Source organism: Poeciliopsis prolifica, unplaced genomic scaffold (genome assembly GCF_027474105.1).
Source record: "Poeciliopsis prolifica strain line A6 unplaced genomic scaffold, Auburn_PproV2 SCAFFOLD028, whole genome shotgun sequence".
Classification (NCBI taxonomy): domain Eukaryota; kingdom Metazoa; phylum Chordata; class Actinopteri; order Cyprinodontiformes; family Poeciliidae; genus Poeciliopsis; species Poeciliopsis prolifica.
Genome location: NW_026562403.1, coordinates 203,854 through 226,548, shown reverse-complemented (window position 1 = coordinate 226,548; position 22,695 = coordinate 203,854). Strand labels below are relative to the sequence as shown.

The following is a 22,695-nucleotide window of genomic DNA, read 5'->3' as shown; positions in this document are numbered from 1 at the left end:
TGACCAGAAATATTTTCAAGCAGCCACATTTGCCTTAGTCGTAAGTTACGGAGAAATAAGACACGTGCGTGCCTTTTTACAGAGAGCTGTCCGGCAGTGTGCAGCAGCAGGTGAGGCAATGCATGGACGTTCTCTGGCAACTCATTAAAATGACTTTGAACTTTCGGAGCAGCGGCACATAGAGAAGTTGTAGTGGGGGGAAACAAAGGAAAGTGGGTTTGAAAGCTAAAATTGGCTTTAAAAACTTTAGCGTGATTTGATCGGTTCATTCTCACAAGGAGGTCAACACCCACTTGTTGATACGATTTATATTGTTAGAATAAAAAAAAGCAACTTCTCTGCTCATTTAACAATTGATTTGGTTTGTTCTTTGATAGTATAAAATGGAGCATTATTTAGCATAAATAAAGCACCGATTTTCTTTCAGTTCTACTCCACACAAACATTTAAGTTTGACATGAGATGATCATGACACAAAAAATGAGCATTTATACATTTTTTTTTCAGTTCCCCAACCCAGATTAGTCATTCAAACAATGAGCAAATTGAAGCTTTTCTGACACATTTAAGTAAAAATGTGTTAACTAAGTACGTAATGTTTAGTTTCAAATCAGTGACTTGCATCCAGCTGCATCAGCCGTGAAGCACAGTGACGTCAACAAACCTCTGCATTGTTCTTTTGTGATCTCCCAATTTGTGTTTGGTAGGGAGTGTTTCTGCACCAAATCTCCCTCTTAAAATGCAGCTCAGCAGGGTTTTCATATCTGGCGGTTGACTCGACTAACCTGAAGCTTTCACTTCTTTCTACCAACGAACTTCCTTTTGTGTCAGCAACAAGAGACACCAGACAGGCAGATGTATCAATAAATGCTCTTGGCTTCGTCTTCGATTTTTCCTCGAGGTGCATTGATCACTCTTTTGTGGCAGGTTTCCTTTCCTCCGGCTTTAAAAGGCTTCAGTATGCTGATAGAGGTTTCAACAGATTTAGTCAACTTTCATGTTTTCTCATTTCAGAAAATTTTTTCAAGCTTTTCTGCTGTGAACCTTCATTTGCTATAGATTTTAGGAGCAGAAACCATAAATGAACTCACTACTGCTTTGCTTCAGTCATTTTAAGCTCTTCTACAGACTCTTTTAGGGGCTCATTTGTTTAGCTTTTTGTGACTAAAAACGGCCGTTTTTGTTTGAGAACGTTTCGGCCCCTTACCTCTGGGATTTCCACAAGACTAACATATTCAAATCTGTCATTTTAGGTTAGGAAGCTTTTTTAATGAAAGCCCCTCCATGCATGTCTCTTCTCTGTTTCCTTTTAAATCGTCTATTTTTTTCTGTTTCCTCTGATTTTATTTGTGCACACACCACTGATACTTATGATAGTTTGCTCTGAGTTTTCTTTACTCAGCTTTCTTCCACACTGAAGAGCAAATGATATTTGCCCAAACAACCTGTTAGAATATGTATAATTTATTCACTAATTGTACTTTCATTTTCTGACTGACTGATCTTTTTTTTTTTTTTTTTGGCTTGTTAATACTCAGCATGACAGCACTTTTTGGCTATAATATTAGTTACTTTTAATTGCATTTTAGTCATCTGACGTCATTTCAGTCATTTTGACCATCTACATTTTTGTTGAGTCGTTTTTCCGTGATTTTTTCTTTCTAGTTCATTGGGAATGTATAATCCCCCTAATTAAGGGGGGAAAACAGAAAGTTGACAGGATATTTTGTCATGGTTTCTAGTTGGTGAAGCTGACACTGCGCAAGTTCATCTCGGTTCATCTCTTTTTTTTTTTTTTTCGAACAGATCGAGCCACGGCGTTGACCTTTTAATGTCACAACATATTTTCTTTGCCAGTGGAACAAATGAATAAAAAAAAATCTGTCTTGTTCTCTTTAAATTAGAGGAGGAGCTTATGAGTGGGATCAAGACGTTAGCTTAAATTTGTGTGTCTTAAATGACCCAGGCTCGTGGAGCTGAATGTTGCCCTGTCTCGAAACGCTGTGCTCCTTTGCACTAACAACTGGAAATGGAGAGGGCCACTTTGTAAAGGACTTGTGTGCAGGAGGCTTTCTGAACACTCTCCGTGGTCTGGAAGGTGGTGAGGAGAAAGGTTTCAGGTGTCACGGCCATGCCGTCACTATGGTAACACCACACTCCACTTTCCTTCAGCCGTTGGTGAATAAAAGGGCTTTTGAAGAAGTCTTTATTTGAACAAAAAAAAAAAAAACACAGAGAGAGAGAGAAAGTAAGGTACTCTTTGTGTGTATGAATTTAGTCTAGACAGAGGCTGCAGGCTCCGTAAATTTACCCAGAGGGCAAGACGGCGCTGTAATCTGCCAAACGAGCCGAACCTTTTCTCGTCAAGTCGACAGAGGCTCCCTGTTAAAGCCCGGCCGTTAAAATGTTGCCTCTTTTCGCCTTCCCAGCTTGGTGTCCAGCCGTTTCTCCCCTCACATGGTGACCCCTCCTCCTCACAGCCTCCACCAGACCGGCATCCCCCATCCTGCCATCGTCTCTCCGGCCATCAAGCAGGAACCCAGCGGCGACAACATCAGCCCCTCCATGCATGCGTAAGAGCAAATAAACGCTGATCGCGAGCGGTACCGCCCCGCCATTCAGACATCACCGACAGAATCTTTGTATTGTTTTTGACCAGCAGGAAGTCTCCCGTCCCTTCCAAGAAAGAGGAGGACAAGAAGCCTCACATCAAGAAGCCGCTCAACGCTTTCATGCTGTACATGAAGGAAATGAGGGCCAAGGTAGTCGCAGAGTGCACTCTGAAAGAGAGCGCTGCGATTAACCAGATTCTTGGGAGACGGGTAAGAAGCACCGGCGTCGACATGAATGTTGATTTGTTGTTGAGTGTGGGGAGAAACACATCTAACATGTTCACTTTTTTCACCCTAAATATGTTTCTAATGGGGCTATTTACATGAAACTCCCACGGGAAACAGTAACTAACAAAGCAATCCACACTTACGAAGAGATCAGATGTAATATATCCAAAAAATGTCCGTCAGAACCACATGCTGAACAGTAGGCATGTTGATCTGCTGTGCCTTTTCTTCACCAAACTTGACTTTTCCAGCTATATCTAGTTAAACAAACTACAGTGCTACATTTTGTTGTACAAATGTTCTTTAACACAAGCTTCAGCATCATTTCATAATTAATTGAACTGCAGGATCTCCCTTTTTGAGCCTCTAACTATGCCATTCACCTAAATTTGTTGGGTCAGGACTGAGGAGGTGTTAAGAAATTAATGTGCTAACGATGTGTTAAATTTAGTCTTTTCTGTCGTTTTCTTTCCTCCTTTTCATCTATTTAATCTGTATTTACATTGCTTTTCATATATATTTTGCTAGAATATAGTAATTGTATTATCTTATGTTAGTTTCCAATAAAGTAACTTATTTAAAAAAAATGCTTTACCTTCAGCAGTGGAGTCTTGTGCAGTGGTCGTAAACAGAGGCCAAAACCATAACTGTTTTCTTTTCTATATTTCTGATGTTCTGAAGCTTTCTTTGAGTTCTGCTTGGCTTTTGGACAATTCTTACTTTTTTTTATGTACTATCAGAAACATTGCGAGAAGTATCTGTCTCGTCTGTAGTCCGTTCTACTTCCACATTATCCTGCAAACAGTGTTCACCAGATACACCTATATCTATATCATGCATTCTAACTGTACGGTTGAGAAAGTCTTGAGAGTCTTTCACATACCGTAATGTATTGACAATAAGAAACTCTTTGGCTCACTATAATTATTGTGGATTTCTTGCCGTTTTTTTGCTCCTTTTTCATGACGTGTTCAATATTTTCCACCTGTAGCAATTATTACATTTAATTTAATTAATGCACTAATTTGTCCATAAACAACAAATTTGAAGTACATTGGGATAAAAACGCGTTCGACCCTCCCCACCCACCTTACTTATGAGTGTGTGCGTGTGTGTCTGCAGTGGCACTCGCTGTCCAGAGAGGAGCAGGCCAAATACTACGAGCTGGCCAGGAAGGAAAGGCAACTGCACTCGCAGCTCTATCCCGGCTGGTCGGCACGAGACAACTACGTGAGTAACGCGTTTCCCCACATCTGATCTCGCTTGAGTAGGAGAAGGTATCAAAGTGAGTGCAAGTCCTGCCAGTTTCAGGCGGGTATGACTGTATTGGTTAATTTTAGCGTGTGCACTTTTGATCTCATGAACCAAAGTTGTTGAGGTGGTTTTACTTCCGCTGCGAGAAACAGTTTTTAACAGCATTGTTGTATCTGCGCAGGGAAAGCGGAAAAAGAGGAAGAGAGAGAACAAGCCAGACTCAAAACCAGAGGGTAAGAGGCCTGTCTTCTTCCTGACTGCCTGTGTTTGTTTTCTTTCTTTTCTTGCCAAACAATTGAGAGGGGATCTGGTTCTTTATTTGCAATGCAGCGAACTTCACGTTTGACCTGAAACGGAACATCTCTTCGATTATTTTTGTTTATTTTGTTGCACTTACTAACATTTTTCCTGCTTTTATGCTTTGACAAGCAGCTTATGAGGTTCAGTGCTAGTAGTGGCAGGTATGTTTTATAGCACAGCAGCTGTAAATGGCTAGAAATAAGTCCTCCACCCCTCAGCGCACATTTTTTTTTTCCCCGTTCATTTTGTGTCATGTTCCTTTTTTTAAATCATACAAGCATACCATCTGAATGAGCCCTAACATCCTCTTTCGCTCGCCTCGTTGTGATGTGGTGACCGGTTGATTTGAGAAATGTCACGTTTCCAAACTTTCACATCTTGTTTGGTTTTTTTGTTTTTTTTTGTTTAAACAATTACTCATTTGCTTCAGTCGGCCTTGTGGCACGCGAAATGAGCGGGTTGATAATTTGGGTCTCTCTCAATCTGCTTTGTTTCCTTGCATCGCAGACTTCTCAATAAGGAGCAAGAAACAGTGCGTGCAGTACTTGCCCTCAGAAAAGATGTGCGACAGCCCGGCGTCGTCTCACGGGAGCATGCTGGACTCGCCGGCCACGCCCTCCGCCGCCCTCGCCTCCCCCGCCGCCCCGGCTCCCACCCACTCCGAACAGGCTCAGCCGCTGTCGCTCACCACCAAACCGGAGGGACGAATGCACCACCACTTCTCTGTACCCGGGAAGGCCTCTGGCTCTGCATCCTCCTCGTCCTCCTCGTCCTCTTCCTCTTCCTCCTCCTCGCAGCCCTCCATCGCCATCCCCGTCAGTACTTTGGGAAGCCAGTCGAGTGCACCCATCCTCACCCGGCCAATCCCCTTCACCTCCCTGCACCCCTCCATGCTCTCCCCGCCGTCCCCCTTCCATCAGGCGGCCCTTCACTCCCATCATTCCCTGTTCCAGTCGCAGCCGCTCTCCCTGGTCACCAAACCAACCGAATGAATTTGCAAAATGCGTTTTCTTTTTCTTTTAATTACTTGTGCTGTATATTGCTTTCCTTTAAGAATAGGTATTAGAACAACTTTTTTTCTAAATGATGAAAAGGAAGAAATATTATTGGTCAATATTTGACCGCCTCCTTTTCTACATCTCTCAATGAAAACAAAATGTATTTTTTGTAAAGTTTACTGCAGAACTGGGTTCCTTTGTTTGTTTGTTTGTTTGTTTTGTTTTCTTTGACGCATTTATCCAATGAACCTCTTGTATAAAAGAACCAATGTACATAAAGTTTCTTTATAAAAGCAAAAAGGAGACAAAAACATTTTCTTTTTAGCCAAAACCTAATTAATGTTAGTATGAAGTTTTCAGTTCTAGTCCTGGCCAATAATTGCAAGCCCTTTTTTTTTTTTCAATTCACGAGTGTGTTCCCCTTCTTTGACATGTTAAATAAACATTTGAAATGGTTTCTTAAATAAAATGTCTCTGTTTGCCTTTTTACCAGAGCTAGCCCAAGGCATAAGCAAAGTGAGCTGCTGTACAGGGCCCAAAGCCAGTAGGGGGCCCCCAAGAGCACATGCCTTCTCATAAAGGAGATATACTGTATTTCTGAAATTTATATTTGCAGTTATGTTTATTAAAAACAAGCCTCAATCTAGCAACCAAACTCTACATATTAACAGCTGAAGAAGAAGAGAATTCCCTAAACTAACATAACTTGAAAGAACTTAAACAGATTAAGTGTCCAAACTCATCCTTACTCAGTTTTTTTTGGGAGAAATTTGTTCCAAAGGCAGGAACCATAATCACAGGTTGAAATCTCATGTTCAAGTTTCCCAAATCAATCGAGATTCTATAAACATTTGTTTAATTTAAAATGGAAAAGTACTAAAGAACAACATTAAACATTTATAGTTTTTTATAGACACTTTACAATAAATCTCAGTTGAACAATGTCCGTGTTGTTCCTGACTCGGCTTTGCTCCGTCTCACTTTTTCCAAACTCGGAGACCTGAAAGTCTACAAGGAAAGCGGTTTTGATGCAGCCTGTCACAAAATCCAGAAGCTTACTTCACTCTTGCCTGCCTCAAAGCGGACTGATAGTTGAGGAGGTGGCTGCACACATGTAATCTGTTTTTATCACAGGTAAAAACATTTTATGTTTGAGTTTTGAATTGCTAAAGTCATCTAAAATGGAAGTACCTGTAAGCCTTTCAACACTCATTCTGTTCACTTTTATAAAAATTATCTTGTGATGCAGTATTGACAAGTAAGGACACTGTTACTGATATAGATTCAATATTTCAACCTTGCTTAAAATAAAATTCCAATGTTTGTCTTTAAAAACGGGACATAAAAAACAGTTTTGCCCAGAACCACATAAAATCTTAGTCCGCCTCTGCCTGAAACATTTATTTTTAAGGTTTCTTAAACTTGGGAATGCAGCTTGCGTTTATTTTGCCACATTACTGACCAATGGTAATAATAGTGAACTAAAAACTGTAGTTGCAGTGTTAATGAGCAGTTAAATTTTATCACAGCTATACGTTGAAAAATCTCCACAAGCACTCACACCTGTCATTTTGCTCCTAAACAGAACCTCCCTTTAAAAACCTTGCTGAGGGTGGCGAGGAGTTTTAATGTTTAATAAAGCAGAATTAGGCTAACCGCACTGGAAAATGAGAGCCAGAACCCAGAGAGACTAACATCTCAGGCCCAGAATAAATACAAATAAAAGAATTATAGACATCTGCTCCGTCTTAGAGTATAAGATCCCATAACAATGACAAAAAAGCAGGTCAGCCCCATCCCCGGCTCTGCAGACCCTGCTCGGGTTCTCGATCCCTTTCCTGCACTTTTACAACATCTTTATTCACCGTTTGGCACGTTGCGGAGGCTTTAATTAACTCTGAGGTAATGGGATGGAACTCCTGGGACCTCATTAGGCATTTCAATTAGTGAAAAATACACAAGGTAGGTTACAGTTTTTGGTGGCTTTGGAGATGATGATTGGTGCCAGGGCTGGACCAATTATGTGTGAGCAGAAGGGGAGCTGGCCCAGACAGGCCCACTGACAACCACCACCGCCCACTTCTCCGAAAGTTAAATCAAGATGTGGTCCACAGAAAGATATCGAAAATGTGCTAAATGTCCATTTTAACATTCAGTTTTGTGCTTTTGTTGAACAGAAGATCACTTTTCATATGGAGACGCATTTCAAATCCAAAGTAACACCATTTACAAATTATCTTATTTCAATAATCCAGTTAAAAAAAAATTGAAGTCATGCACAGATCTACTCTGTTTATTTATGTTAATTTTGATCATTTGAATAAAATAAATAAAACCCCAAATGCAGTTTCACTTCAAACCTTTAATATTGCTCAAGGTCATTAAAGAAATGTTAAAACAGAAATGATCTACACAGTCATGGGGAAGACTGCTGGCATTGGAGTTGTCCAGCAGTCACTGGCTCACGGACAAACTCCACAAGAAAGATGAAGCTGAAGAAAAAGATAAGAGTAAACAAAGAAACCACCGGATTTACCAAAGTCATTTCATTAGATGGAATCTGATTTCACATTTGTTTTTGAAATCAGTGTCTGATACTATTCTTCTAAAGTGAGTCAATGCAATAATTGATAAGCAGCATTAACAATGTCAAGAAAGAGCATAAAATATGACAGAAGTTAGTTATGGCTACTAAACGTATTCATTTTATGTTTTTGTGCAACAGAGTGGTCTCTGTCACAATTTTAACTCCTTCTCCTAAAACACCCAGCTGACTGGCAGACTGAGGATGTGTTTCTGCTTTAGAGCCCCCTATGGTGACACCAAACTGTCAGCCGTGTCCTGCTCTGCTTTAAACAATCATTAGCTATAATAAGTCTTTACTTGTTTTCCCCGTTCTGCCTTACATCATTCCAGCCCCAAATCACGGCTGCCTGCTGTGAGCCACTTCACCGATCCATCAATAAGATTACAGGTAATAAGGTGTCAAAACAGCCAGCAAATCTGCCGCCTCATGCATCCAGGATTGTTCCTTTAGTTTTTTTCAACTCTTACTCCATATATGCACTTTACATAGGGATTGAGTATTTATGTAAACATACATGAAATTATTTACGTAACGCTTTCTTTGACTTTTGATCATTTGTCACATTGCAGACTTTCAGATGACTCAAAAGAGTGCACTATCGTATTGTACGATGAAAAACATACCTGTGAAGTGAAAGTTTGGAAAGCGTTGCGTTCTGTTCAGCGCCCCTCGTCTTTGCAGCACCACGTTTAGCGGGAAGTTGTTTGGGTTATATTGTTAACAGCTGTCCACACATTAAAAAAAAAAAAACCCAAACAATTAAAATAATTGATGAATATTTTTATTTGAACTGTCAGACAGAAGGATGTCTGCAGATAGCAATTTCAAATGATGTGGCAAATTCTTTATTAGATATGGATCTGGCGTTTGACTAGATCGTTCTAACACGTGCATTAATCTGAACTTTTTCTTAATTTTTTTCTGTATGTTTATGGTTTTGGAAAAATAAACCTCCACCAACCACAGTTTTAAGGCTTTTGCAATCTGTGAGGAAGTGCACATAGATTTGGACAAAATGGCTCCAAAAGTGGGGAAAAACCTGAACACCAACAGACCGAATGTGGATTGTTTATATTTTGACTTATTTTGCTTTGGAGTTCAACCACTTATTAACTATTTTTTTTTTACATTATTAATTTGGAGAGGGTCGGGGGGGAGGAGTTGTTTTTGAACACCTTTTTTTGTCTTTATGTTTGGTCCCTCACACAGTGTCTGTTTCTCGCAGGATTGCCCTCTCTCTTGCTCTGTTCATGTTCTTATAAACTCTGACCAGCTTCTCCGTCCCTGCTGGATCCGTACAGCATGATGCCACGTTACACTGTGGGGATGAAGTGCTCAGAGTGATGTGAAATGTTGGTTTTCACAGCTTGTTGTGGTCAACTTTGCATCTTGGTCAAAATAAATAAATAAATAAATACAAATAAAAAAAACTCAGTATGGTTTCATCTGAGCAACCATGTGGTGGAAAACCTTTTTGCTTAGAATGTCTTCTTGACACTTTTCCATAAAAGTTAGATTTTTTGTTTGATTGTCCTTCTCTCTGAGATGTGCATCTCTGCAGCTCCTCCAGAGTTTCCACAAGCCTTCAGCTTGTTTTCTGTGATTAATGATCTCCCTGCCCTCTTGGTTCAGGTGGACGACCACGCATGGCTAGTAAGTGTCTCATACTCACTCAACATGAAAACTTCACAGCCGGACATGTCGTTTGATTATCTTACCATGTTTTAAATTTCTCCATAACTTCCACCCAGGCCTGCCTGCTGCGCTGTTTGTTCCTTAATGTTCTCTTTCAAACCAGCTGGGTCTTTGCAGAACAGCTTGATTTATACAAAAAAAAAAAAAAAAAAATTCATTGCCCACAGATGGACTCCTTTTACTGTAGACATCTGAAAGGTGATTTAATTTAATGGCGTCATAGTCGAAGGAATGGAATATAAATGGATGCCATGATTTAAAAAAAAAAAAAAAAAACATCCTTGAATCAATGTCACAATTATGCACCAGTTTGTTGCTGGTACACCCCATAAAAAAGATCCAGTAAAATACATTAATGTTTGTGGTTGTAACCTTGCAAAATGTAAGAAATACCCCCACCAGGTGCATGCAGCACTTGTATCTGATCGCGAAGAAGAACCTGCAAAACCTAAATAATGATCGATTTGATTTGTTGATTGAGATCAACTGCAGGGTTTGCGTTGATCTTTTCTTTTTTTTTATAACATTTTCTGGATGCCGCTCCTCTAAACATCTGCCATGTGAGCACGAGGTCAGATTTAATTCATGTTAATTTTTGCTCATTAGAGTTCTGCAATCTCTTGCCAGGATTGCTTTTTTTTCCATCCCAGGTTTTACTTTGATCTCGGATTTATTCCAGGCTAATCATTTCATTTCAGGCGTCCTGAAGCGGCTCGCAGAAAGTCGCGCCGTATTAGCGCGGACCTCTGTTCGGGATCAGCGACCGCCGAGTGGAATCGGAAAGACTCGATTCTCCTTCTGCTATCGACTTATCCGTGACCTTACAGTCCCGCTAATAACAGGATGCGGTGCTGGCGTCACACGCGGTTTCCCCAAAGTGATATTAATCGATTGTTTCTGTAGCCTTCACCGAGCTTAGCAAGACTCAGCTGGTGCCTTTGTGACGACAGGTATGGCGCGCTGCGAGCTTAAGACTCTCCTTAATGTATTATTCATACCCGTTTGACCTTAAAGATGGAAATGCAAATGGGTGTCAAGAATGAGAGGGATCGTTGGACTTTTCAAATGCCAACTGGCCTGCCACAATTAAAACATATTCATTACAACAGCCCACAGGTCCCACGCACCCAGCTGAGATGTAAAACACCTCCAATTAACATTTAGATCATTATCTTCTCCCCTCTGAAGCCGCTGCACGTGTTCAGGAGCAGCACTGCTACAGGTAGGGATCAATGAGTGCTGTTTTATTTCTGAGAATAATAATAATAATAACAACAATAATAAAAATACACTAGACTGCCAAAGAATAGAGTTGCACTTGCTGAGAAACCTTTTTAATTAGCAAGAGTTCCGCGATCTGCTGAACTGTTGGTGGTTCTGAAATGTGCAGCATGAATCAATACTGCCACCTGTTGATGGAGTCCAATATCGACCACAGCCTCTTCGTTTTGAGGTCAGTCCGCGTCATGTCACTTTGCAGCCACAAGATGGCAGTAGTGACAAATTTTGATGGATTTGGGGTAAAATCTGAGATGTGATCAATGAATTGAATATTTCTCCTGTATTATTATTATTATTATTATTATTATTATTATTATTATTATTATTATTATTATTAGTAGTAGTAGTAGTAGTAGTTGTTGTAACAATATTACTTTCTCATTAGAATTTTGAAGTGATATTTTTTTGATTTTGCTCATTTTATCAGACGAAATAAAAAAATCTGATCAAAGTTTGTTTTATTTATTTATTTATATTGAGTTAAACTGCTTCTTTTCAGGATAAAGAGCATAAAGGTAGATGTCCACACTAGTTGAAGCTCCTGCGTTTCACTTTCACTGAGGACACCAGTGTCTTCATGGACTCATTGACTTGCCTTTAAGTGTTTTTGGGGTGACAGTGAAGGGGTTAATAAAACAATGTTTCAGACTCCTGGTCCTTTCCTCAAACTGTATGTGCTGACTCAACACCTTTAAATATCAGCAATACTTCTACTCACCTGCACACATCATCACCTGCAGCTTTAATCCTTTCCCTCTCTGATTTAGGTTGAAAGTGATCTTTTATTTGACCAACATGATGACTCTGACTGGAGGTAAGATTGCTGTGTCTATAAAAATAACAGCGGAAACTTGCAAGCAGCTGTTTAGCAATTTCTAGAAAGGCTTGGAAGAAGTGAATGGAAAAAATTTCCCACTGATTATTTAGGAGAATTTCATTTCATTAAATTGTACAAGTTTATCAAATCTGTTCTTGAAACTATTTAGAGAAATGCCTCCTTCATTTCGTATGAGAAAAAAAAAAAACTTCTTGGTGAAATGAAAGTACATAATATGTAAGGTTTTTCTTTATCACATAAACTTTTGATGTGAGGCAGCTCCAGTCAGCAAACGCCTGAATTGTCTTAAAATGTTTTTCCTGTATATCTTAGGAGGAAACTTACCAGTGTCCGTTTAGTCTGAATCCTGTTCCTTATCAAGGTTGTGCTCTGCTGAGTGAGAAAGGGCAAATATACAAAAGGAGGATGCACATGTAGCATGCCTGGATCTGGACTTAGTTCAAATATTTGTGTTTCTTTAACATTTGAAAACCAAATTTAACAAAATGCAACAACTATGTCCTTTCCTCCAAATACACCAAATACCTGTTTGGACCTCAGACCATCAACCAACGTCTCAGTTTTATCAGGAAAGAGAATTTCTTAATTCCTCAGTAAGTCAATAATCCCACAGATATCAATGGATAGACATTTATGGAGCTTATATCCTTTTAGCCTTTAATCAAAGGTAGTATTTCAATCTTGTTACCATCGAAGCAATAATCATGTAGTCTGTCTCCAACACCTGGTAAAAGTATCTCTACGTCTTGCACTTTTTAACACTGTCACATCACAACCAAAACCACAAGATATTGTTTGACAGACCAACACCAAAAGTGAGGACTGTACCATGATTTGAAACCAGTCTGCATGTTGAGGGTCGGTGGTGAGCTCTTGTCCTTTGTATAAAGCTGTGCACTTATTGGAGATCATTTTTGGGTATAGGATCATTTTGTTTCTCACTCCTGGTTTTTCCAATACTTATTTGGATATTGTTTTAATGTTAGTCTAACTTTTGGCTTGGTAAATCCTTTTTTTTTCCCCTCTGTGATTATGTCTCTGTTTGTTTATCATTTTCACATCATGTTATCAGCTTCCTGTCCCTGCTAAAAAAAGAAATATCCTTGCAGCATGATTCTGTCGCCACCATCTTTGAGTTCTATAAATTTTTATTCTTGGTCTCATTTGAGCAAAGCACATTCTTTCATGTTTGCTGCTTTGGGCACACTGCAAACAGGAACTCTGAATCATTGCGCTACTTGCCACTAGTAATTCAGATGAATGTAATGTTTTGAAATTAGTTCACCTGAGCTGTGGATCTCTGCAGCTCCTTCAAACTTATACACTTTTTGGAGCAACTGGACTCAGTGGGAAAAGTATTGTAGTCTTGCGGTTGTGTTTTGTTACCTTTAAAACAGCTTTTCATGTAGCATTTTTTATTTTAAATTTAACAACACTCAATTACATTTGTTTCTCTGTCTTGTATAACCTGTGGGATTTACAGGAAGTGGTCTCAAACAGGAGGAGCTCACCGATTTCTGTCAGTGCCTGGACACTTATCTGTGATTATCTGACATTCAGGTGAAATGTCCTCAGTTAGACTATACTCCGTCATTATTAAAAAATAATAAAATGAAAAATAATTGAAACTGTTTGCTAAATTTCTACACTTTCTACAAAATGAAAATACAATTAGCAAATTCATTACATACATACATACGAAACATACAACGATTAGCAAAGTCACCATAAATGGTAAATAAACGCAGTTCCGCGACCACGTTGGACGAAGCCGCAGCCATGTAATACACGCACTCAACCGGTAGGGGGCGGAAGACATCTCCTCCTGTTTGGTGGAGCAGCAGAAGAAAAGCGGTTTATACACGGAAGCAAAACCTTGACGTAGACTTTACAACCTGTCCGCTTTCGTTTGTCTCTTTGGATTGAGTTGAGAGGACTGGACAGATTAGATTATACAGATTTGGTTTACATTTCGCCGGCTGGTGGACGCAGCGGACACGATGCGGACGGCTTTGTTGTCACTTTGCATTTTAATGCTCTGCGTGTTGGCCGCAGGTGAGTGAAAGTTTGTGTAGTTTAAATTATGTAGTCTTTTATTTGTAAATAAAAGACTAACACGAGTCGCGTCAGAACATAATATCAGCCATTGTTTACTGGTTTTTGTTTTTACTTTAATTACGTAATGTAGTTGTTGGTCAAAAACAGTGAGAGTTGACAACAAGCACGTTGAATAAGAAAATTCCAGAAATGTGCGGATATCCCCCATAAAGCGGCCATATTATCAGGTAATTACAAACCAGAACGACCTGAAAGGTCATCTTTTCACCTCGGTCAAGCTCGTCGACGTTATCTTTAAACTGAAAATAAAAATCTTTGATCTCAAGGGACTAGGACTGAACAACTGTGTGGCCAGAAGAAAACAAGGCGGAAGAAAAAGTTTTTTAGTTGCAAGGGAGGGTTGGACTCTGGAGCAATGGAAGAAGATCACGTTGTCTGATGAGTCCACACATATCCGCCTCAGGGTGAGAAGAGAAGCAGACAAAAATGATTTCACCCATCTTGTGTGTCTTCAATGGGGGCAGGTTCACGTTAAACAACATCATGTTGAGAATGAGGTCAGATGACTCTGATTACAAGTCATTTCATCAGTGGGGCGTTTTCTTCCCGGATGGCATTGCTATCCCAAGATAACAATGCCAGGGTTCATTGGACAAAAATTGTGGAGGACTGGTTCACGGAGCACGATGCTTCGATTTTGCACATGGATTGAACCTTAACTCCATTGACAGATTGTTAAGAGTTCACACATTTCGTCTCCAAGGTTTAGAATCACAGCAGATGCACAGGACAGAAAGCCTCATCTCCTAAACCATGTGCAGCGATGAACAATTAGATTCAGTTTTAATGTCATTTTATTCGCTAGTGTGACATTTCTCTCAGCCTCACCTGTGGTTTTTGTTTTGCCATTTTTTAAATTTTGCCTGAAAAAAAAATCAGCTTTCAAACAAAGAAGTCGAGGTGTTATTGAATCATGTATTCACAGAGACTAAAAAAAAAAAAAAAACTAGAGACGAAGCATTAATACTTACAGCAGGGTGACAACTATTTCAAAATGCTATTTTAGAAAATGCTGTGATACAGACCGCTTCCTAAACTAAAGACACATTACAGTTTAAATATTTGCCTTTAGATGACTTTGATGGAGTTCTCAAGTTTCCTGAAAGAGGCAGAATGTAGATTGTTTCCTGTTCTAGATGCAGACGCCCACTGCATGCAATCTGCGTTGTCAAATAGATCATTCAAAGACTGTCACTAATCCAGTATATGGCAAATATTTCAGTTGCAAATTTAAAACATAATGTTCATAATTATAATAAAAAAATAAAGACCTTCAGGTCAGTTCACCTTATCCATATGTATTGCTATAAAAAATGGTTTGCCTTTTACAACTTTTATTGTTTTTGCATTTTTGTACATGTTTAAAATCACTGGATAAATGTTATCAAGGATCACCTAACTAAATGCAAGTGCAGTTTTTATATTATTATTATTTAATCTATTAAGGATAAAACAGTTTGCATCCTAAACCTAATTTGTTGGCTACACATCAAGTGGTTACAATAACTGCCAATGTGTATTTAGCATTGCTGTGCGTGAATTTTGGCCTTCTCTCATTTGCAGAATTATGTTAAAAGTAACACATCAACAGTTAAAGTCCAGACTTTGACTACACCATTCATTTTGTTTGTTAGAACCAGTGAGAGTGACATATTGCAGTATCTTATAATCCCCTTGAGATTAAGGATGCAGATTAAGGTTGCAGACTTTCAGAGCATTCTGATTGAGAGCAGAATTCATTATTGTAAACAATATTTTGTCCAGGTGCTAAAGCAGTCTACAACCATCGCACTGCTGCCACCATATTTAGTTTAGGTTGGATTATCCTTTCCTGAAACAGTGTTTCACACCACAAGTAATGGAATACACGCCTTCAATAGTTTTCCACTTTTGTCTAATCAGTCTTTTAGAGTTTTGATATCATTAAAGAGACAAATGTTTTTGTTCTTTTTGCTACCAGATGTAGTATTTTTATGTTTTTTTATTGTACGGGTCAGACAGTTGGGCATAGGCCTGGCTCATGACGTTTTGTCGTAATTCGATTAGTTAATCAACTGATTTAACGAGGGGAGTAGGGCCAGGTTGTTTTGGGTAGCTTTTCTTACTTGATGAATAAAATTGCCATTTAATGTCTGTTTTAGAATTATCAAGTTTATTTCTGTCTCATATCATGTAAGTTTGATGATCCAAAGTGATTAAAAATAGAGGGCACTGTATGTTGTGGCCATTTTTGTTGAGTTTTTTTTTATTATTTTTTTTATCTCACTTTCTGTAAGTAACTGTAGATTACAAATGACTGTGCAATCTTGCATACTGATGTCTTGAGTATTTTCAATTTATGTCACCCAGAGTTGGCTTCCTTACTTTAGAAAATGCTTCCAGAATAAAATGTCATAATGAAGCCTTGGCAAAGCCATTCGATTAACTTGTACATTCACATGACATCGGGAATTTTAATTTTTATGACACTGATACACAGACTCATTTCTCATATCTTTGTTGTTTTTGTATTTAAATTTTTTCAAATTTGTTCAAAGCAGTTTGTCACTTCAGTCGTTAATATAAAACGATACTTTGATTAGGTTCACTTACTTTAAGTTGTACGAAATTATCGGTTAACTTTTGCAAGAAATCAAGATGGAAGGACATTCGGCAATAAAAGATCTGTTGCCATTCAGTCTGTTTTGTGATATTTTTAATTTAATTGCTGCTTTTTATTTTCTCAGGGGCTCCACCAGGTGATCAACCTGGTGACCCGGACAAAGACCCAAAGGCAGCAAACACGCCGGGAAAACAGGATCCACCTGGTGACCCGGACAAAGACCCAAAGGCAGCAAACACGCCGGGAAAACAGGATCCACCTGGTGACCCGGACAAAAACCCAAAGGCAGCAAACACGCCGGGAAAACAGGATCCACCTGGTGACCCGGATAAAGCCCCAAAGGCAGCAAACACGCCGGGAAAACAGGATCCACCTGGTGACCCGGATAAAGCCCCAAAGGCAGCAAACACGCGGAAAACAGGATCCACCTGGTGACCCGGATAAAGTCCCAAAGGCAGCAAACACGCCGGAAAACAGGATCCACCTGGTGACCCGGATAAAGCCCCAAAGGCAGCAAACACGCCGGGAAAACAGGATCCACCTGGTGACCCGGACAAAAACCCAAAGGCAGCAAACACGCCGGGAAAACAGGATCCACCTGGTGACCCGGATAAAGCCCCAAAGGCAGCAAACATGCCGGGAAAACAGGATCCACCTGGTGACCCGGACAAAACCCAAAGGCAGCAAACACGCCGGGAAAACAGGATCCACCTGGTGACCCGGACAAAGACCCAAAGGCAGCAAATACGCAGGGAAAACAGGATCCACCTGGTGACCCGGATAAAGCCCCAAAGGCAGCAAACACGCCGGGAAAACAGGATCCACCTGGTGACCCGGATAAAGCCCCAAAGGCAGCAAACACGCCGGGAAAACAGGATCCACCTGGTGACCCGGACAAAAACCCAAAGGCAGCAAACACGCCGGGAAAACAGGATCCACCTGGTGACCCGGACAAAGACCCAAAGGCAGCAAATACGCAGGGAAAACAGGATCCACCTGGTGACCCGGATAAAGACCCAAAGGCAGCAAACACGCAGGGAAAACAGGATCCACCTGGTGACCCGGATAAAGACCCAAAGGCAGCAAACACGCCAGGAAAACAGGATCCACCTGGTGACCCGGATAAAGACCCAAAGGCAGCAAACACGCAGGGAAAACAGGATCCACCTGGTGACCCGGATAAAGACCCAAAGGCAGCAAACACGCAGGGAAAACAGGATCCACCTGGTGACCCGGATAAAGACCCAAAGGCAGCAAACACGCAGGGAAAACAGGATCCACCTGGTGACTCGGATAAAGACCCAAATGCAGACCCAAATGGTGAATCCGATAACACAGATGATTTAGCTGGCGAATTGGATAACCCAGACGATTCACTTGATGAATTGGACAATAAAGACACAAATGGAGAAAAGACGCAGGGAAAGCACCCTTCAGGTAGTCAATTTGACAAAACAATGGATTCAAGAGAGATGGAGGGGGAAAACAGTCATTTCTTTGCCTACCTCGTCACTGGAGCTGTGCTGGTGGCTGTTCTCTACATCGCTATACACAACAAGCGCAAGGTACTTTAAACATACAATGAAATTGAACTTTATGGAACTCCAAAGTGGTGTGTGAAGGAGCCCTAAGCACAGTCAGACCACAGTTCTCTTATTGACAGCTAGTCTATAGGAACCTAAAGCAAATGTTTATAAAATAAACTGATCAAAATTTTATTTTTTAATTTTTTTATCCAGATTATCGCCTTCGCTTTGGAAGGGAAGAATTCCAGATCCACACGTCGACCTAAATCTTCAAATTACCAGAAGCTGGAACAGAATGTAAGTTGCAGCAACAATAAATTATGAAAAACCATCCTACTGCACAAACTCAGTCTGAAAGAGAAAATCTTTACCTTTTTATTTAGAAAAATCTTTCAACAAAATGTGAGATTGTAAATTTTCATGTTTAATGTTTTTTAAGAATGAATTGACATTACAAGAGACTGAAAGAACAACAATAAAGAGAAGTTTGCAACTGAGTTACGTGTTAGCTTTAGCCTGAGAGGGGAGTAAAAAGGGATTTGGAAAGAAGTATCGATCTGTAGGCTTTTAACGCAAACAGATTAAAGGTCCTTAGTGCATCCAAAGTCGAGCTGTTGCCACTTGCACTTATTGAACTAACTGGATCTCAGCAGGCATACAGTTTGGACCTCATTCCTCTCGGCTTCCTTAACAGAGAATTTGTAGCACAAACAACTGATTTGTGCTACCTGTCCTGGCCCAGGTAACTGGACAGGCAGGTTGTTCCAGTCTTTGGACCACACTGGAACCGGATTAGCTATATGACAGGGGGAAGCACCGCTGGATAGGTTTTTGAATATGTACAGTTTGTTTAAGGTCATGATGGAGAATCTCAGTCACAGTTTAGTCCAAACTTTAACTAGGCCGCTCAAAAGCCTTCATTTAGTGTTCTTCTTTTGATTCTTTAATTTGAAATTCAAAGGTGAACTTCAAAATTAATTTGGGTGCTAAATCAATAAAACACCCCAGATCATCACACTACCACCACCGCCATGTTTAAGCATTACGATGATGATCTATTTCACCACCTGCGTGGATGAGAGGCTCATCAAATCCAATCAAATTTTGGTGACTTTGAACTGTTTTTCTTACAGATGTGATCCAAAGTTGCCCACAGACGCTCAGGAGAAAACGGCTTTAGTAGACTGCGAGTGGATACAAATCATGGATCTGCACTAAAACTAAATGACCTGTTAAATGGACATTCTTCTATTCTTGACTTCTCAATGTTGCATGACTATGCAGATGACACTGATGCCTTATTGGGAAAGGGAGGGAGGTGGAGGGGACTCAGATAGAGGGAAGTAAATAAAGGACGTTATGTGAAACAGGCTTTCAGTATTTTGCAATCTAGGTTGCTGAAGGTCCTCACTCGGGATGTAAATCAGTCGTCTGCACTTCCGTCTTATGATACTGGACAGATTTCAACATGCACCTGAGGAAGTTGTCAATGTAATGTTTCTGTTTAAATGCCTTTATTTGCGCTGTTTCTTTACACAGTCTGTTTTGGAACCACTGTTGAAATCTTGTCGGTCCAATCATCGTATGCTTGGGCAATGGTGACATTTTGCTGTTTTGGGTGTGTGTTTGTTTTTGTCTCAACTTTCATACCACTTGATGGGTTGGATCTGTTGTCCACAATATACTTTTTCTACCTTCAATTGCATTTATGGGGTTGAATTTGTCTGCAGTCCTTGTTTTGGTTCTTTCAGGAAAAATATTGCTCTGTACACATAACATGACCACTAAAATAAGGAGTTTGTTCTTTCCCCTTGAATGAAGTTGTTTTTGTATTTAGAAAAAAAAAGCCATACCTGTGCCAAATTATTTAAGGAAGTATTGTGATTTATTGTGCTGCTGTCTTTTTTTTTCCCCTTTACCTCGTATTTTCAGTAATCTTTTTTTTCTAGCAAGTTTTGGTGAAAGAGAAAATAATCTGCTGCTTCCTGGAAGCCATGTTTGTAGTATGCCAAACAGTTCATCTTTTTGGTCCTCTGAGTTAAGTGTCACAATAGTTTCAGAAGGAATTGTATAGACATTCTGCTGTTTTACTTCATATCAAATATGAACAGCTGACTGCTTCTATTAAAAAGCTATTTGCTAACTTTCTTCTGTCACTTTTTTTCCCTTAGCACCTCTCTAATTTAATCCCTGCTATCCGCAAACAGGCATGGGTTAAAAGGGCAAAAAATTGCTAAATTACATTATCATTCCAGGACAGAAAAGGATGCTTCTTAATGTCTCTGGTTAAAGCTGATATGCACAGCATGACTCTCAACTGGATGGATAAAACATTTTATTATAAAACCGCTCTAGTTTTAAAAAGTGCCCTCAACTATAACAAGACTTCATGCTAGTTGCTTTATTTAACAGACACAGTACCTTGCAGAAGTACTCCCACATCCTGAACTTCTCGATATTTTCTCAAATTTGCAACCTTAAAGTATTTTATTGATATTTTATGAGGTACACCAAAACAAAGTAACAACTTTTTAAGAGTTCAAAGCTGGCAAATACAGCATTCCACTGAAGCTGATCCCACCTTTCGCTCTGACAGCAGTTTTCCGGTCCTCCCACAGATCGTACATCTAGATTCTGACTGAAAGTTCTGACACATGATGATGCTTTGATCTGAAGCTTCCTGTTGTTTGAGGTGAACCTCAGCAAGTCTTTTGCAGTCTTGACACTGATGTCCAAACTCCACAAAGGTCGGCATGTAAGGGCGGGCATTTATCCTATTGTCCTGAAGTGAAGTGATTACTTATGCTAATTATTCAATAAATAAATTTGAAAACTTGACTAATGCAGGTGTGATTTACAGTGACACAAATCACTCTTCTTTATGTGACTCCTGGTGTCGTAAAGATTAGGAATGTTTTTCTAAGAGCAGTATTTGTGCTTGTGGGACCTTGATTGCTGTGACATAATTGCTTGATTAGGCCCCAGTCAAACCGGGACCTAAAAAAAAAAAACTGCAATAAAGAGTTCTTATTGTCACATTTGTTGTTGTCATGATGCACAGGGCTTTGACAAAAGCATTACGAGACAGTAGGAGCAGTGAAAGGCTCCATACCATAGCTTACATTTTAAAATGTTTCAGTATCCTGGAACATCATCTTGATGGACCTAATGCTCAAGTATGCAAATAGTTAGAGTAACATTTTGCTTGAATTTCAGCATCTGTAATTTTATAACTATTTTCTGATGCAATCTAATCCCAACCTAATATCTATGTCATTATTTACAACTGGACATTCTGAGCATTAATCCATTATCCTATAGACATTTTTAATTGGCCACCGATCCATTGCCTTCTGATTTAGCAGCAGGTCCTGGAGGGAAACCCAGGCAACATACTGGGTGTATGTTGCCCAGTATGTTGCACTGGTGCCTTTTGTCCCATTGACTCATTTTGATGATGATGATGAGAAACTCCCCTGCTTGATGGAGCTCATCAGTCACCCACCATTAGGGTAGACCTTGTGGCAAAAGCTCGTTTAAGCCTCTTATATCTGACCTGATCTGGTTCTTAGAAAAAGAGAAACGAATAATTTGTTAAATAAGTTAAGAAAAAACATAAACACAGGCACATACAAACAAGTATTTATTTAGATGCACGGTGTCTCTTCACAGAAGCACCATGTTCCGGGTCTCCTCTTCATAAATGTCCGGTATCTCTCCTGCAGAAGAAGGCACCATCCTGACCGAACTGCTCCCACGCAGCTCTGCCTCGTACTGGATGAGCTGCCTCCAGAACCCGGGGTTCGGCCTGACGATGGGTCGACAGCTCCTCAGCAGCCGGTGTGCCTCCAGCAGGCTGGCCCCGCGGTGCTTCATGAGATAGGCCAAGCAGAGCGCGGCGGAGCGGCTCACCCCGGCGTTGCAGTGCACCAGAGTGCAGCCGTGGCGCTCTGCCGTGCTCTGGATTTTATCCGCCACCTGGTCAAAGTGGTCTCTGAGCGGGGACTGCGGGGAGTCAGGCACCGGGATGTGGATGTGCTCCACTCCGGGCGGAGGAGGAGTAGAGTCGTCCTTGGTTTCTGTGGCGCTTATGATGCAGGTTATCCCATTTCCGGCCACCTGGGAGCAGTCCTTAGCTGCTCTGCTGCTGCTCAGGAAAAGGTGCTCGGTGACCCGGCACAAGCCAGAGAGGCTTGTGGTGCCAGATTGATGCATAAACGATGAGAAAACAAACAGCCGGATGTCTGCAGAGCTTGTTAGAATGCGCCAACGCAGAGCGGAGGAATCTACGGTAACCGAGAGAGATCAAATATGAAGCAGCTCCGGTACTATGTCGCCCCCTGGTGGATGACATTTATTAAAACTGAAGCTAAAATGTCTGGTGGAAATAAAGAAAGTTTCTTATATATATATATATATATATATATATATATATATATATATATATTATATATATATATATATATATATATATATATATATATATATATATAATATATATATATATGTATAGATCACTCAGCATGATATATATATATATATATATATATATATTATATATAATATATATATATATATATATATATATATATATATATATATATATATTATATATATATATATATATATATATATATGATATTATTCTGGTCCAAA

At 40.0% G+C, this 22,695-nt stretch overlaps 3 protein-coding genes across 5 annotated transcripts in view; 2 read left to right on the top strand and 1 right to left on the bottom strand.

The window, feature by feature from the left end:
* Nucleotides 1-5,855, top strand: part of tcf7l1b (transcription factor 7 like 1b) — a 47,536-nt gene extending 41,681 nt beyond the window's left edge. Inside the window, exons 8-13 of one of the 3 annotated variants that reach the window (XM_055048866.1) lie at nucleotides 2,430-2,573; nucleotides 2,660-2,822; nucleotides 3,963-4,070; nucleotides 4,276-4,327; nucleotides 4,527-4,555; nucleotides 4,902-5,002. In XM_055048866.1, the coding sequence (XP_054904841.1) occupies nucleotides 2,430-2,573; nucleotides 2,660-2,822; nucleotides 3,963-4,070; nucleotides 4,276-4,327; nucleotides 4,527-4,546 (487 nt within the window). In that variant the 3' untranslated portion in view covers nucleotides 4,547-4,555; nucleotides 4,902-5,002. Of the gene's footprint in view, nucleotides 1-2,429; nucleotides 2,574-2,659; nucleotides 2,823-3,962; nucleotides 4,071-4,275; nucleotides 4,328-4,526; nucleotides 4,556-4,901 lie in introns of all 3 variants that reach the window. The other 2 variants (XM_055048864.1, XM_055048865.1) reach the window with 2 other exon arrangements.
* A 7,784-nt stretch (nucleotides 5,856-13,639) lies between these two features.
* Nucleotides 13,640-20,877, top strand: tgoln2 (trans-golgi network protein 2). The gene is made up of 6 exons (XM_055049020.1): nucleotides 13,640-13,848; nucleotides 16,638-16,944; nucleotides 16,991-17,057; nucleotides 17,176-18,078; nucleotides 18,253-18,336; nucleotides 19,173-20,877. The coding sequence occupies exons 1-6, from the start codon at nucleotides 13,794-13,796 to the stop codon at nucleotides 19,176-19,178; spliced, it is 1,422 nt and encodes a 473-aa protein (XP_054904995.1). The 5' UTR covers nucleotides 13,640-13,793; the 3' UTR covers nucleotides 19,179-20,877.
* A 792-nt stretch (nucleotides 20,878-21,669) lies between these two features.
* LOC129372138 (dual specificity protein phosphatase 14-like) lies at nucleotides 21,670-22,344 on the bottom strand. Its single transcript, XM_055049205.1, has one exon. The coding sequence runs from the start codon at nucleotides 22,252-22,254 to the stop codon at nucleotides 21,706-21,708; it is 549 nt and encodes a 182-aa protein (XP_054905180.1). The 5' UTR covers nucleotides 22,255-22,344; the 3' UTR covers nucleotides 21,670-21,705.
* Between the last annotated feature and the right edge of the window lie 351 nt (nucleotides 22,345-22,695).

Bases quoted from the DNA above. Each gene is read 5' to 3' on its own strand.
- tgoln2 (XM_055049020.1), top strand. From the start codon at position 13,794: ATGCGGACGGCTTTGTTGTCACTTTGCATTTTAATGCTCTGCGTGTTG. The intron at 17,058-17,175 runs GTGACCCGGACA...TCCACCTGGTGA, and splicing joins GGGAAAACAGGATCCACCTG to CCCGGACAAAACCCAAAGGC. The intron at 18,079-18,252 runs GTACTTTAAACA...TTTTTTATCCAG, and splicing joins CTATACACAACAAGCGCAAG to ATTATCGCCTTCGCTTTGGA.
- LOC129372138 (XM_055049205.1), bottom strand. From the start codon at position 22,254: ATGCATCAATCTGGCACCACAAGCCTCTCTGGCTTGTGCCGGGTCACC.